The sequence below is a fragment of the Protomyctophum bolini genome, assembly GCF_963924005.1.
Source record: "Protomyctophum bolini genome assembly, chromosome: 13".
Taxonomy (NCBI): domain Eukaryota; kingdom Metazoa; phylum Chordata; class Actinopteri; order Myctophiformes; family Myctophidae; genus Protomyctophum; species Protomyctophum bolini.
The window spans coordinates 17,509,382-17,526,888 of record NC_137874.1 but is presented as its reverse complement, the minus strand read 5'-3'; the positions used below and the strand labels follow the sequence as shown (position 1 = coordinate 17,526,888).

The 17,507-nt window shown below is 41.5% G+C and overlaps 1 protein-coding gene across 1 annotated transcript in view; it reads left to right on the top strand.

Moving 5' to 3' along the window:
• dlg2 (discs, large homolog 2) overlaps positions 1–17,507 on the top strand; it is a 138,926-nt gene that overhangs the window by 37,469 nt on the left and 83,950 nt on the right. The window contains exons 2-3 of the mRNA XM_080780778.1: positions 8,057–8,140; positions 9,127–9,291. Of these exons, the coding sequence (XP_080636904.1) occupies positions 8,057–8,140; positions 9,127–9,291 (249 nt within the window). The remainder of the gene's footprint in view (positions 1–8,056; positions 8,141–9,126; positions 9,292–17,507) is intronic.

The window sequence follows — 17,507 nt, the reverse complement described above, 5'->3', positions numbered from 1 at the left end:
GGGACCTTATCACATGTAATCAGACCATTGATTGGTACAGGTGTAGGTGAGATACTATTGAAGTGGATGAGACACTGACCTACTGTACCAGTAGGTGTTTTTTCACTATTCTGTGGGTTGATGATGGCTACTGTTTTGACTGCGATGGAGGCGCATGTTTTGTCAGTTGGAGCAAATGCGCTCCCCACAACAATGTTTAAGATTCTGTACCTATCCGGTTGCAACTCGGTCGGTGCTGAGTCAGCTCAAGTGAACTATTTAACGCTCAGCACGGCAACTCGCTTTAGCTCGCTTGGTGGTGCCTCTCGTGGCTCAAGTTCGCTTGAGACGGCACGCCTCCATCGCAGCCAAAACAGTATAGCCATACTGAGACCATTCATTCAATAGTCAATATGGTGTAGAGGTCGGTCAAAGATCACAAGCAATATTGTCAAGTTCAAAGTTCAAGTCAAAGTCTGTGTGTAGCGTCAACTGGGTTATTACAGTTATATCTCAGCTGTCTGTACGTGTTTTCAAATGAAATTGTACACATGTGGGGTTTCTGTTGTACGACATGGTCATTCATCGATGTATAAATAAGGCTTAACTGTCTGTAGGAATCAGGGCTATGGCAGAGAGGGGGCTGTGAGAAGTACTGTAGGTACCGTATATGGAGCCGTACAGAAAAGGGGGTCAGTGCACGCAACTGGCAGGAGATTCCATGATAATTCAGCATGAGGCTTTGAATCTGCCCGTGGCCATGCCAGTGCACGTTTTCATCTCTTCATGTTTCTGCTGGCTTGGAAATCCAGGGGACTGCACGGCCATACGAGTAGAGCAGTGGTTCTCAGTCAGTGGTTCGCGGACCACCAGTGGTCCTTGAAGGTATTCCAGGTGGTCCCCGGCTAAATGATGGAGAGTTGTTAACCAAATGGACCATTAGAGATCTTTAACTCTTGAGAGTGTAAAATGAAACGAAGAGATAAATTATTATTAAACATCTGCATTACTTAATTTACAATAAGTCTACGCAATTAGAGAATGTAAAATAATTGTTATATTTTGAATGATAACGTTTTCCTGTTATCTCCTATGGTACCACACCAAAACGTATCCAACGATAACAACATATTCTTTTTGTTTTGTGTTTACAAGGCTAAATCGCGTTAAATGGTGAGTCCGTGGCACAAATGGCCGTGGCGAATAAATAATATACCTTGATAAGAAAAGGGTTGAAAACCACTGGAGTAGAGGAATCCTCTGTCTCAGTACATGTGGCATGTGAGCGGTTAGTCCTGGAACACAGCTCATCAGGCCAGGCCTATAGCCACGGCATCTTATGAATCCTCAATGTTGCATGTACTACTGTACTGTATAGCTGTTTATTAAATCCAGTTGGACTGCCGAAAGGAAAGGAATATTATAATCCCTGTATACTTGGTAGTATGACGAAGAGCAAATAAAGAGACAAAATAGCCTTGATGGTACAGTTGTCTCACTTTGGCTGCGGTAAACTGGTGGGCATGAGGGAAGGTTTTTGCTAGAGAAGGATGGGGGGGGGGCACGGAAAGGTGCCATGATGTGGGAGCTGGATTGTTTTGAAACAGAACAGCTTTTTAACATCATTCCCTTTGTTCATCATGAATGTCATTATCGGTTCTCTTCTCTTCTCTTCTCTTCTCTTGGTCTCTCCCTCCCTCCACCATTCCCTGCGTCCCCACAGCACTAGTCACTCATGGTTAAAGTATACGTCAGTTCACTCAGTTGTCTAAATCGTGCTCTATTAAGCTCACGTGGTCCTCATTTCCATGCTGACTGCAGTTCCACTACTTTACACAACAAAAGTAGAATGCTACCTGGGGGGTGATCACTTATTTATTGTTGGGTTATTGTTGTGGTTCTCAAACATCTTCATGTCAAGGACCCCCAAATTGATATGCATTTAATATACATGATATGCAGTCCCCAAGTGTTCTGAAATAGCCGTTTTACAAGCTCACATGATTTTGTAGATCGGCTATAAAATGTGTTATAAAAGAAACTGATCTGCAAGCTCACGACACATGCTGTGAGCTCGTAGCTCTGCTATTTTTGGTATAAATCAGGCTTTACTCTGACACACACTATAGTTAAATGATGTCTTGCACTCCCATGGCTGCCTGATTTGTCTGGCGTAGGTTATTGATGGGTAAAACATGTGGTACCCAACCAATAGAGACCTTTAAATCTGGTAAAACATGTGGTACCCAACCAATAGAGACCTTTAAATCTAGTAAAACATGTGGTACCCAACCAATAGAGACCTTTAAATCTGGTAAAACATGTGGTACCCAACCAATAGAGACCTTTAAATCTGGTAAAACATGTGGTTCCCAACCAATAGAGACCTTTAAATCTGGTAAAACATGTGGTACCCAACCAATAGAGACCTTTAAATCTGGTAAAGCATGTGGTTCCCAACCAATAGAGACCTTTAAATCTGGTAAAACATGTGGTACCCAACCAATAGAGACCTTTAAATCTGGTAAAGCATGTGGTACCCAACCAATAGAGACCTTTAAATCTGGTAAAGCATGTGGTACCCAACCAATAGAGACCTTTAAATCTGGTAAAACATGTGGTTCCCAACCAATAGAGACCTTTAAATCTGGTAAAACATGTGGTACCCAACCAATAGAGACCTTTAAATCTGGTAAAACATGTGGTTCCCAACCAATAGAGACCTTTAAATCTGGTAAAACATGTGGTACCCAACCAATACAGACCTTTAAATCTGGTAAAACATGTGGTACCCAACCAATAGAGACCTTTAAATCTGGTAAAACATGTGGTTCCCAACCAATAGAGACCTTTAAATCTGGTAAAACATGTGGTTCCCAACCAATAGAGACCTTTAAATCTGGTAAAGCATGTGGTACCCAACGAATAGAGACCTTTAAATCTGGTAAAACATGTGGTACCCAACCAATAGAGACCTTTAAATCTGGTAAAACATGTGGTACCCAACCAATAGAGACCTTTAAATCTGGTAAAACATGTGGTACCCAACCAATACAGACCTTTAAATCTGGTAAAACATGTGGTTCCCAACCAATAGAGACCTTTAAATCTGGTAAAACATGTGGTACCCAACCAATACAGACCTTTAAATCTGGTAAAACATGTGGTACCCAACCAATAGAGACCTTTAAATCTGGTAAAACATGTGGTACCCAACCAATAGAGACCTTTAAATCTGGTAAAACATGTGGTTCCCAACCAATAGAGACCTTTAAATCTGGTAAAACATGTGGTACCCAACCAATAGAGACCTTTAAATCTGGTAAAGCATGTGGTACCCAACCAATAGAGACCTTTAAATCTGGTAAAACATGTGGTACCCAACCAATAGAGACCTTTAAATCTGGTAAAACATGTGGTTCCCAACCAATAGAGACCTTTAAATCTGGTAAAACATGTGGTACCCAACCAATACAGACCTTTAAATCTGGTAAAACATGTGGTACCCAACCAATAGAGACCTTTAAATCTGGTAAAACATGTGGTACCCAACCAATAGAGACCTTTAAATCTGGTAAAACATGTGGTACCCAACCAATAGAGACCTTTAAATCTGGTAAAACATGTGGTTCCCAACCAATAGAGACCTTTAAATCTGGTAAAACATGTGGTACCCAACCAATAGAGACCTTTAAATCTGGTAAAGCATGTGGTACCCAACCAATACAGACCTTTAAATCTGGTAAAACATGTGGTACCCAACCAATACAGACCTTTAAATCTGGTAAAACATGTGGTTCCCAACCAATAGAGACCTTTAAATCTGGTAAAACATGTGGTACCCAACCAATACAGACCTTTAAATCTGGTAAAACATGTGGTACCCAACCAATACAGACCTTTAAATCTGGTAAAACATGTGGTACCCAACCAATACAGACCTTTAAATCTGGTAAAACATGTGGTACCCAACCAATAGAGACCTTTAAATCTGGTAAAACATGTGGTACCCAACCAATAGAGACCTTTAAATCTGGTAAAACATGTGGTTCCCAACCAATAGAGACCTTTAAATCTGGTAAAACATGTGGTACCCAACCAATAGAGACCTTTAAATCTGGTAAAACATGTGGTTCCCAACCAATAGAGACCTTTAAATCTGGTAAAACATGTGGTACTTCTTAAGCAGTGATGCAGGACTAGAAATGATTTCGTATCTTCTTAAGCAGTGATGCAACCTCATTCTCCAAACATATTTTGCATGTTATTTTGCCCAACGATATTCACTCTGGATTTAGTGTGACCTCTACAAACATCACAGAAGGAGAACTTACATTTCCCGCTGTGGGTTATCCTTAGATTCTTGCAAATTTCACATCAAGCAAAGTCACAGAATGATTGTGATGCCACATGTTACAGAAGGGTTTTTTGAGGGGGTTTTGAAAAATAAACCGGTGGAGAGAGATGTGGGAACATATCAATCTATGGCAACAGAAGGGCTCAAAATGTTTTCTCTGTTCACCCAGAGTGTAAAAGCAGTTTGTGAGAAGCCTTACATACTAGATGCCTTAAAGGTGTTAAATAGATATGAGTTTCTACTACTGTACGCCGCTGCTTCATACATGCATCACATTACAGTTTATCGAGTGCATGGTCACATTGCTCCAAAAGGTTTTTACTCGCCGCTGTAAAACAGTTATGTAAGCATAGCTGATTGTACCTTGGGCTATTGTACTTGTTTTATATTGTATGTCACTGGGCTTCTTTCAGGCGCAATGTCAAATGAACTTTGATCGGTCCGAGATATGGCCTTCATCTCTGAGATTCCCGTTATAGGCTACTGTACGTACTAATACAGTCTGGTGTCATATACTGTAGGTCAGCTGTAGCCAAACTATGGACCACACAGTTGTAAATCGTCCTGATACATGAATGCTGTAGCCTGAATTAAAAAAACACTAACGGATTAGATGCCTCGTCTGTGCGCCACATCTGTGTTTGTGTAATAGCCAAAGTGGCCTTAAGCAGGCAGCATTGCTTCTAGCCTCCATGTTGTACTCTCTCTCGTGTGTGTGTGTGTGTGTGTGTGCGCGCGCGCACATGAGAGAGAGAGCGTGTGCATGCATGCGTTTTCCTTCAGTGCTTCCTCGTTATTTATTCAACACTGTTATGAAACCACCACTGTCAAAATAATATACAGTAATGCATTTTGAGCTTGTAGATTGGGTATTTGGCGGCAATTTTGAAAATCTATGAATTTTGTTTAAGATTTTGCCTATATTGACATGCACAAAATTGCGACGCCAGGTCGGAAGTGGTTAATTGCAACAAGCACTTTGAAAGAACGCTTCATGTCAACTGGAACGGGAACAATGTGCACCTCCTGTATGAAGTTTGCTGAATAATCCTCTCGGCTGACTAATTACATATCACTGAGACACTGTGAGCCTCAGTAAAACTCGCCTACCTAAGCTTTAATATCCCTCCAAAAATAGCAGTCACATAAAGAAAATGGAGCATACACGCACATAAACTTGGGCACATCACATGCTCCGAGACTCCCCCACTCCACCTCTATCCCCAAACTGGGTCTGCTCGCTTCGCTTTCCTCCATTCATACTGTAGGCTGAGAATGAATGGAGGGAGGTGAATGAAGCATCGCCTTAAAGTGTGCCATTACTTTGGACCATTACTGTTTTATAGTGTCTTTGATGTTGATATCTTGCACGCACGCACACACACACACACACACACACACACACACACACACACACACACACACACACACACACACACACACACACACAGACACTTAGTTATTATTATTATGTATTTTTACTTGGGTTCATTGTTCCCAATGGAACATAATCCTACACGGCTTTGCGCTGTTGGTTTCAAGTTGTCGCTGATGCTTCTGTAACTTTTCTAGGTATGGGTACTTTTTTCTAAATTGGTCAGGAGGTGCACGCACATCCCGGGTTAATTCAACGGGTGTTCGAACAAAATAAAACAGACCTCAAAAGGAAGAATAAGTCTGCACACCATTTTGAAAGCTCCCCAAAAAATGTATTATCCAAGGCGGGGTAAGAAACACAACGTTTCGGCCTCTGTGGCCTTCGTCAGGTATATGGGTACTTTTTTCACCTCCGGGGAAAGGTTTGTCTCACAAATCCTTTGACCTGTCCCTGCCAGGTGCTTGCACACCCATTGGCAGCGCTTTCTGCTTCACTGAGGCACTCACTCAAACTAATACTGTTACATGTATGAATTCAATATTGATGTCGTGAAACAATGTTACAAGCTTAAAGGTGGTCTACAATTATTGTTATGTCTTGTGTACAGGTACATGAGAGTAACATGTATTGTTTGTTTCGGCTTCACGATTGTGGTAGAATTGGTAAGGGTAATTAAAAGAAAATACAAATAAACAAAGCAATGATTTCTAACACGCCGTTTAACACCATTGAGCATACAAAATGTACACTATGGAGATGTGATACACACGTTATCACCTGGTATTCACTGCTGCGCAAGGTTGTCCAACAGAGGCCTTGTTCTTCCATGCATAATAATTGTATATAAATCATAAATAGTCTCCTTTTATAATATTCCAGTATAATATCGGAATTGTATTATTTTAAAAAGAAAAAAATCGAATGGACCCGGTTCAGATTATAGGACAGCAGTGCACCTCAATAGTTAGCAGTAACCCGTGCTCATATTCAGTTCTATTCTGTCCTGTGTGGAAACAGGGTGATTAACTTTTACATGTTCTTGTACAGCGCTAGTACATTAAGCTGCTTGACGACTGGTTGCCTGGTAAGAAGGCGCAAAAAGAATAATTATGCAAATTACTTTCTGACTTTTCTTACTTCATGTCAGAAAGTAATTACATTTTTAGCTTCAGTTATTTTTTTATTCCAAAACAAATGGTAGAATAAATGTAGATGAACATGCTTGTTAAAGTCAGAACCTCAGTTGCCAAGCAAGTTTTCACATATAAAGCCTGTATTGTTGTATTGCTCCAGTGCGCATACTAGACAAAGATTGAGCACATGAAAATACATTCACAATAAATTAGACAGTCTTTGTCCAAATTAGTACGCAGTCCAGTGAAACGTTCTCTGATGTTCACGGCAGTAAAGTTACTCTTAAAGAAAAGAGTTTCTCTTTCAGCTCGGTTGGAATTTACATTTAGTGTAAAGTCTGGACCTAGTGTTTCTTTAGAGATGGTTTATGTTGAACTAAACTAAACTGATCGCGCAGACATTATCTTGCCACTTCCCTACATCTACTGGCATTATAGGAGTTCACGCATGAGACCACATCGCAGGCAAAATTGTAGAATGTATTCCTATTTTTAGCAGCTTCAGTAGCTTATATATCATTAGCCCAGAGCTGTGCTGGGCTGCCGCTGTTTACAATGCTGCCTCAAGGCCTTATCAAGAATAACTGTAATCACTGGGGCGTCGCAATTGAGCTGCATCTCACTCATGCAGATATACACACTCTTTGCTGAGGGTTCTCATCAGCTCTGTGTGTAACTCTTTGAGAACTGTGACTGCCATCATGTCATATCTTTCATATAAGCCAGTCACTTATTTTCAGGGTGAAGAAATTAAATGCGTTCTTCTTAGGGTGACGTGTGTGTGTGTGTGTGTGTGTGTGTGTGTGTGTGTGTGTGTGTGTGTGTGGTGCGTTCAAGTTTGAAATCCCCTTAACTCTATCTGTCATCTATGTTGCACTGACTTCTGCCTTTATGTGAAAAACACACACACACACACACACACACACACACACACACAGTGTTGAGCTTCTTTCCTCCCTACTCGAATGCTGTGAATGTTGTTTGGATGTCTATGATCTATCTTGTAGTATGTGACATAACTTCCAAATTGGCACACATGCCTACAGATGAATAGATCTTACTGCATAGTATCGTTCAGGGAATAATGGCAGACGTGACTAACATCAGTCTGTACAGCACCAAGTGTCTTAAGTGTTCTTATTATTACTTGTCTTGTTTTGCTCTTGGTGTCCCTCCGGTGGTCACATATGGTGCTACTCCTCTCTCCAGAACAGGCCACCGGCAGTGCAGGGGTCCCCACACAATGGCCAGCCCCAGCCCTGCATGAACCCCGCCTTGATGAACGCTCCCTGGGTGAGAGAGGGTGGAGAGAGGTCCTGGCATCCTGCCTGTCATAATCATAATCGCAATATTTGTCTTAGAGTTGTTTGTTCTTTTGTTTCTCTCATTATGCCGTCTCAGACCATACTACTTCCCTACCATCTCTGTGTGTCTGGCATGATATATGTATTTCTCCTTTCTGATGTTGGTTAATTCATCATTTTTTACTAGTGTACTCCTGTTAACAATGCTGACGCAATTTAATGTAATAATCTATTAATTTGAAATATCTCCTGTCCACTTCTCTGCTGGTTTTCATTGGGGCTGAGGGGCTGATGTCATCCCTATGACATCACCCCAGCACTTCAGGATATTAGCTTGTGTCCACTACTGTGTTAAAATTGATGTCATCCCTGTCTGAATACCTCTTTTCAAGCACGTCATGTGTTGATGACATTATTCATGTTAACACAGATCTTTTGTGTCCTTTTGTGTTTGTGTTGCTATAGCAATGGGTAATTAATTATTGATCACGGTATAAACTGTAAAATGGTGGTGGACGTCACTTACAACTTTGTATTGTAAAACGGGTCTTACTTCAATATTCATATTTTTTTAAAGTGAAATTCTAAAGAAGTAGACTAATTTAATCTTAATGAAGTATGATACTAACAATATGATATTAAAAATCAATACATTAAACATTAAAATGTATAAATAAATATTCAATATTGCTAACTCAACCATAATTGTTGTCATTTCTGATTGACTGATGACTACTTTATATAACGTTCTATAATTTTTTGAAATTAAAACAGTAAAGCCTCATTTATACTTGCTTGCACATCGTATGTCACACCGAAAGCTTGCAGATCGTCTGTTTTGTGTTGTGAGACACCGGTGCACGACCAAGTATAAGGCGTAAGTGTTCGTTGGTCTGTGTTGCGTTTTTCCTCTGAAGTATTCTGTCTTTTCTCCACCTTTCCTCCATCCCCCTCGCTCCTGCCCCGCCTCTCCAGCAGTATCACTACCAGGAGGAGGACTCCCCGCAGCTCGACCAGGGGTTCCTGCGGCTCACCAACGAGGTGCGCGCCCCAGAACTGGTGCACGTGTCCGAGAAGAACCTGTCGGAGATCGAGAATGTGCACGGCTACGTCTCTCACTCCCACATCTCCCCTCTCAAGGTAAGCTTCAGAATCGGATCCAAACTTCAGATGTCTGATCAGCACAACGGACAGTGGCGTAGTTTTCGAGTAAAGATCCTAAATATAACGGTAGTTACGTAGTTACTATGTGCGTGCAGGGGAAGGCAAGACATTGCCTAGCAACCGGCTCAGGGCAAAAAGTAGTTTTTTACTTTTAGCGGTGCCATTTTGATTTCAGATCCATATAATGCGATATAAACCGTATATACTAATACTGTATATGTCAGTTGCAGACAACAGATGGCTATTAAAACACACATATAAACACACGCGCGAGCGTGCGCGCGCACACACCCACCCACACACACACACACACACACACATATAATATATTATATATATATATATATATATATATATATATACACACGTCAATAGCAGACAATGTTATTAAGTATGCCCCCCAAAAAACAGGGCCCCACTCTTGACGTCATGTGGCAGCCAAGTCTATGGACTTTCAATGTTTGCTTTAAGCAGTGACGTCATGTGGTAGCCATAGTTATGAGCTTTATTCTCTTTTTCTTCTTATATCAATTCAATCAAAATCTGAGATAGCAGTGTACACAGTGTACAACCCATAATGCATTCATAATTTTGAAGCTAACAATTAAGAAGATCAATGAATATACATAATTTAGTATGTAATCAACACTTTAATTGAGACTCACAAAGAATGACCACAACCAGTAAGGTGGTATAAAACTCTTATTACAAATACAGCAGTGCCGTAACATAATTGCACATCCAAGCTAATTATGGAGCAGCGATGGAGAACAGATGCAACTCTTATTGTTCTCACTACAAAGTTGTCTTTTCTTTTTGCTTCCTTCCTTTTTACGCGTTGAACTGATCTGGAAAAGTTGTTCATAATCCCCCTTCATTGTCTTCAACTGTTGCGCCACGTGTGTCTGCCACAATCATACATATAAAATCATTTAATGAAGGATAATTTCAGATTCACAACAAAACAATCAGGTATGTGTCATAGGTCATTCCATTTACTCATTGTCATGCATTGAGCAGTCGGGTCATACAGAAAAAAATTAATTAGTATTCCTGCATTGCGGTGTATTACTGCACTGGTTCTCAAAGCGGGGTCCATATTTTATACTTCTGTTATTTTAGTAGGTGGGGGGGGGGGGGGGGTGTCTTGTTTGGATTTTTTTTATATCAGAGATCATAATGACTGTTCTGGTGAAAGAATTAGAATTAGTTAGATCCCCTAGAGGGCAGTGTTGGAGATAAAAAGGGCAAAGTTTAAATCACTATCTTATGAAGGGCTTTTTTCTTTTCTATAGCATACACAGTTTATTATTGTTTGAGGTTAAAAGTCAATTTGTGGTGTTAAATAATAAGTAATTTAGGGATTTAGAAAAGATAACATTAAAAACATTCTGCAGTGACTTAAATACACTCCAACCTTTGGTGCATAGCATTGTAGTTTAATACATTTTCAGAGAGCGGTTTTCTCTTGATCAAATGTGTTCTGTTATAAAGTAGAATTTGAGTGCAAGTCATGTAGTATTGTCTCCGTTTCTTGGAAAAAGTGGAATAATTAAAAATGTGGTTAATCATAGCAAGGAGAAGGAAGTAAGGATTGTAGCATAATGCAGATTCATATCTCTGAAACTACAAAATGATCATACATACTGTATAAAGAGATTGAATGAATGAATGACTGAGTAATGGTAATAAAAGACTGTAACAAGCTACTGAAATGAAATCATGCTAACTACTAGTTGTATTTTAAATACTTACATTGCTGGAACGGAAAACACTGGAATAGAGGCAAGAGAGAGATGAGAAGAGGACTTCTGTCCATCACATCTCTCAAAAGCAAGTGTCATGAAGACATTTTGGAGCTTTCATTTTGTGTCATCATGATTCATCCTTCTTTTTATGATTTTTTTTGCTGTCCCACATTCCCTGTCACAATAGTGAAGAGTGACAGGAAAGAGATGGCAGAAAGGACAGTCGGCAAAAGTTACCTACCCAGTAATGAAAGCCTGGATGTTACGGTTATTTGGTCGATGTATTGACTGACTGAGCCACAAGCCTGGATGTTCCGGTTATCTGGTGGATGTATTGACTGACTGAGCCACAAGCCTGGATGTTCCGGTTATCTGGTCGATGTATTGACTGACTGAGCCACATCAAAGCCTGGATGTTCCGGTTATCTGGTGGATGTATTGACTGACTGAGCCACAAGGGTGGCTCCCTCCCCCCAGGCTACAATTCCCTCAAAGGCATCTTAATCTTCTAAGACATTTTTATTTATTTATTTTTAAAATATATTCTAGGGGCTTTTTCTGCCTTTACTGATACATGGAGTCCACAGTGTAGACTAGAGGGAGACAGGAAAGAGATGCAGCAAACGGCCCCCGGGCTCTGGAATCGAACCCAGAACTCGCTGTCGGGCACATGTGGTACTCGCCCCAAACACTCCAGACATTTCTTTGTACTCATCATGTCTGGCAAGACTTGTCCATGTCCATACATGCCTGATGACTGGGACTTGAAAATCTGTCTGAGCCCTACCTTCAGTATTTTAAAAAGCTTAGATTTTATAATGACCGGTGATGGTAAATGGTGCATTTATATTCCACCTTTATCCAAGGCGCTTTACAGAGATTGTGCATTACATTCACACACACATTCACAAACCGATGCCAGAGGAAACCATGCAACGCACCAACCTGCACATCGGGAGCAATTAGGGGTTCAGAGTCTTGCTCAAGGACATTAACTCTGGGGGATCCCGGGTTTGAACTGGAGCCACTGCCGCCCCTGATGTCAATATGACAGTCTTTTCACTGTCTCTGGGTGTCTTTAATGCTTTGAAAAGTTCAAAGCAATCTGTGAATTAAATGAAGATGGCCATGGAAATAATCATAATGGGGTTACAAATTGCTCCATCTACCCTTTCCTCTCAGCTTTCCACTTAATAACATAAAATAGTGGTAAAGTAGCCTACAAAGGGATGAGGACTAGCCACTCTACATCTTCAAAAACATAGCCTGTGTTCACCATCGTGTCTACTGGACTAGTATATTTGTATTCATGGTAATTATTATTATTGACCATTCATTTTCATGTCAAAAAGATATTTTGAGGAAATAATTATGAGGAAAATATGAGGAAACAAGCCAGCATGTTGATGACCCCTGTTTTACCCCTAACAGTAAAGTCATACAGTAAAGCCCTGCTAATTTATATTCCAAATAAATAAATAGTTTTGTGTTGTTAGTGTTACAGTGTTATAGTGTTTTTGCACAGTAGAGAAAGATGAGCTGTGTTTGTATCTCATCACGCTCGCCAGCAATAGAACAGTGTTGCTGTTGGCTTACTGACACAATGTTAACACTGGCCATTTCATCAATGCCATGTTTACATGTCTTATTAGAAGGAATGTCTTTCCATGAGTGCTCTTTGAGGCTCAGTCCCATTATTATCCAGACAGTCACAATGGGCTGCTGTTCCTCCTTGTCATCCCACCTCAATGTATGGGTAACCAACTGTTTTTCCCTATTAGGTTTTCCATCTCTCTCTCTCTCTCTCTCTCTCTCTCTCTCTCTCTCTTTCCTCTCTCTCTCTCTCTCTTTCCTCTCTTACTAAATATAGTGAGGTGAGATGATGTTGTCTTTCATTTCTTACTTGCAGCCTGCACTGGTAACCCGTTTTGATCTTGCGTATCCGGGTGTGACCACAGCAAACTATATGGCAAGTTTTGTGTTTCCATGGTGATGCATGGACTTGGTTTTGATGTTGCATACTGTGTACTTGTGCAGTTTATTGCCTGATGATGAAACAATCATTCTTGAATTGTTTGAGGTTCACGACTATCTGTATGACACGCTCCCATGTCTCTCTGTGATTCATCTGCTTGCCAAGAAATACAAATGTATGCTTGCTGTGGTGTTATCCGCTACTGTGATATGGTGCCTTTCTTATCAATCATGTGCGACTACGTTGAAAATTTCAATGGCCGTAGGTCATGTGGTTGGAACGTTGGCATATCCCAGTGCACTGTAGTTTTACATTCATCCTATACTAGCAAGGAATCCTGTTTTATGTTTGCTGGTGTTACTGCTTTACTATAGTAATTACTCTGTCTTTCCGTCTGTCCGTTCATCCGCACGCCTGTCTGTCTATCTGTTCGTATGCACATTTGATGATTACTACTGTTACTACTGTTTCTTGTGGCCACTGGGGCGGGGCCTATTCTCACTTGTCAGATAAGCTGTGTTTTTAAAGTAAAGACAATAACTGTATTCTCTATACCTCTGTTGCACCTACAAGCAAACTGTAAAGTATCTAATGAACAACCAACCGCTGCCTTCAATAGAGTGATAATGATTTTCTCAAAACACTTTATAATTACTGAAGTCAAAGCGACTGGCCAGTATTTTCCTTGCAACAGGCCTTTTTGGGAACAGGGATTATAATAGTCTTTCCAGATGGACGGAACAGTGTTTGAGTCCAGTGACCTTGTTGCACTAACCCTCTGCTACTTCCTGACTGCATGAATGCAGCAGCCGACCACATATCCCATCTGGACATGGAACATGTTGATGTACAGATCACTGTGTATGGGTACAGACTCTAGGGCAGCTTTTTGTATATTATAGGTAGAAGGATAATGGCATGAGTGAAATTATATAATATGCTCTTTAAATGATGGCAAGAATTCTAGTTTGCTAGTCATCTTCATTTCCCAAGGAGGTTTACAGTTGACCATGGCTGAAAATTGCATCAGGCAGAGTAATGGCAGTTCTGAGAACCATGGCAGAGTAACTATGAATACTTTTAACCAATGAAACCTATAGCCTATATAGACAGGTGTCTGTACCATACCAGGCCCCTTCCTATTCTCCCTCAGCACCCAATCTCACAACGCATTAGATTGTGAGCTTGTAGACATTTTCACTGATTGTTCGCCCCAGGAGGATTGCTATACGGTTTTAATTACATATTTGTGTATGACTATGAATAGTAATTTGTTAACACGTTGGATCCGTACGACGAGTACAGTATACCTGTCCTATAAAGTAGTGACGCTGGGTGGGTACAGATGACGAGCAGGCTCTTCTTAAATGGTAAATGGTAAATGTATATAGCGCCTTTATCCAAGGCGCTTTACATAGATTGTGCATTACATTCACCCATTCACACACACATTCATACACTGATGGCGGCAGAAACCATGCAAGGCACCAACCAGCACATCAGGAGCAATCAGTGTTCAGTGTCTTGCTCAAGGACACTTGTACAGTAACTCTGGGGGAGCCCGGGTTCGAACTGGCAACCTTGCAGTTACCATCCAGCCACTCTACCACTGAGCCACCGCCGCATTTGATATCGCTATAACTTTGCCTCACTGTGTTTCATTTTTGGAACCGCTCTGGTTGCTATGCACGGTTGCCAGGGCCCCGCCCGCACTGCTTGTGTTTCTCAATAGCCATTAGCTTCTGTTTTAGGCAGCGCCTTTGCATGCTTTTTTCTCGGAAACTAATGCTGTCCGTGGTGTTGACCAGATCTGCAATGTTTATGATTATCCGGTGAGCGCGATGGGAACATTGGCGTTTTCTAGAGCAAGGATTGGCCTTATTTGAACTCGGTAGCATTAACGCTAATACTTTACCATCCCAGATGGAAGCCAAACTAGACGCGAGTCAATAGTGGAATAGCCTGAAATCACCCGGTACCTAAGCACCAAGCATCACTCAATGTGATAAAATGATTGAGTAACAATCAAGAATTTCAAAGTAAGAGTTATTGGTGTGGGCTGGGTTTACATTCCCAGGTGTATGTTTTTCCCCTGATTTCTCTATCCTATGTGTTAGTGTGTGGCAGAACGATTGGTTATATTTGCATGGTTAGTGGTTTTGGTGCATGTGCGTGCGTGCGTGCGTGTGCGTGTCACACTCTTTCAGCACTCATCCAAACAATGTTGAACCATTCTCACACCTGTGTGTGATTGAATAACTATTGACTTGTCTCTGGATGTAATATCCTGCTGGGGTAGCTCTGTAGTGGTGCAGTATAGCCGACCAGAGTCGGTTCTTAATGTCATTTTCTAGCAGGGATGTCTCCCCACGGCACAGTAGACGACATGAGTCAGTATGTCAGTAGTATCCCTAACCACTTATACCCTCTAGAATAATAAACTTTTTTGGCTCTTTAATTGGACCACTTTCCCCCCCCCCCCATAGCAGAAGTGTGGATAAGGGAGAAGGAGGGACAGAGGAGTGTTGGCAGAGAGGCACGGCAGTTCTCTTCTATTATATAAAAGACGTAAACTGGCCCAAGACTTAAAAAATGGTGCTTAGCTAATTTACTTCACTCAGCCTATAGGGACTTAAATGAGAAATTGCTTTAATACAGCAACTGTAATTGTAAAGGCATGGTGGGAGGTATGAATGATGGTTCCTCTATGACCTGAGAGAGGGATCGAGCCCCTCCCTCGACGGCCAAAACAAGCAACACAGAAGAGCCTGACTGTGTGAGAAAATGTTATCGATTCCAACCGTGTTTCTCATTGATCCCAAGCCTGTTTACTTGGTAATATAGGATTGTAAAAATGCATGATTATTATTATTATTTTCTTTCGGAGCAGCAATTACTACAATTACTAATATATATATTGTTATTATTTTAATTAATGTCAGTTGCCCAGATATCGTCGGTTGAGGAGCTCTGGTCGGATCGACGTGGGCTATTGGCTTTTTGGGGCGCCTATTATCCCAGGGGAGAAGATCATTGGCCTGATCCCCTCCTTGGTGTGATGATTCCTCTTCCGACTCGTCATCCACACAATGGGATGCCTTGATTGCCCGTGGAAGCCTTGTGATTGGCTTTTTTCCCGGCAGATACTCAGATAAAGGCACTGCTGGCAATCGCGCCTCATCAGCAGGGAAGGGATGAGAGTCATTTTCTGATGAGAGTCATACAGTAGCTTGCGTCAGTGCGGTTGATTATTCCACTGTGTGAAAGTAGTCACAGTACACTTTTGATAGTCACACTGTCCATATCATTTTGCTGCTTGGGAGCCAGGGGGGCGAAGAGACTATATAGGTCATCTGCAGTGTTTTTCATTTCCTTTCCTTTCCTTCCCTTAACATTCTGGGCGCTACTCTCCCTCTGCCAACCTGAGGAGAGCCCCGAACTGAGCTCATGCTTCCTCCAATGCATGAGGAGTGAGAAGTCCAGGCTGCTTAATATCACCTGACAGGGGGGAGTTTCCCCAGTAGGACGTACTGTAGCGCATGGAAGAAACATGTTATTCCTTTCCCCTCCATCATGAGGTGCCCCTGCTGACCAGGGGGAAGCAGTATACTGACCAGATTTAGCCTACTGCATGTTTTTTGTGAGGGTACCTAGGGTCGGAGAACATGCAAACAGCGCTACTGACTGCGCCACTGTACACCTGGTCTTCTGGAGTGATAACCAGGTTATTGTAGGGACAGATGCACTGTGCGTGGGGGGGGGGGGGGGGGGGGTGTAACAGCGTATTCACACTGAATACGGAAGCAATGTGAATTGCTGTGAAGTGAAATTCTCGCCCGAACAGAAGCCGGGCTGTTCACACCAGAATTGTTGAAACATGTTCATTTTAAAATACGTTTGGATAGCTCCTATATGAACAAAATATAGATAAACAAAATGTAGAACATTTTTGTCTATATTCACAAATATGCATTCCTCCCATAAGTAAGTAGGTCGGGAGAGACTTGTTGTCAGTATCAACCGTTAACGCGGGAGTCTGTCCCAATTACAATGTACTAACTAGACTCCTGGGAGGTGGATTGCTGAGGTGGAGCACAGCTCCCAGTACTTACTGCACAACTTGCCCCAGCCGTGCTATATCCTGAGTTGGAGGTGCCCAGGATCGAACCCATGACCTGAGCTACCGACACAAATAAACACAGCACTCTAGATCCTTCAGTTGCGAAATAACTCCTAATGTGATTGATAGAACTGCTATCAATAGGCCCATCTGTCTAAGACATTTCTTGACAATGCATTATCCTCAGACTTTTGACTCAGGAAAAAGATGGAAACGGACAATTCACTTTTTCCCCCTGACTGCTATTACTTGAGGTCTAAGGAGACCTTTGTAAATCTTGTCACTGACATCTCCAATACATTTTTTCATCTAAAATGAGGCCCTGAAAGTTGTGTACACTACAGTATAT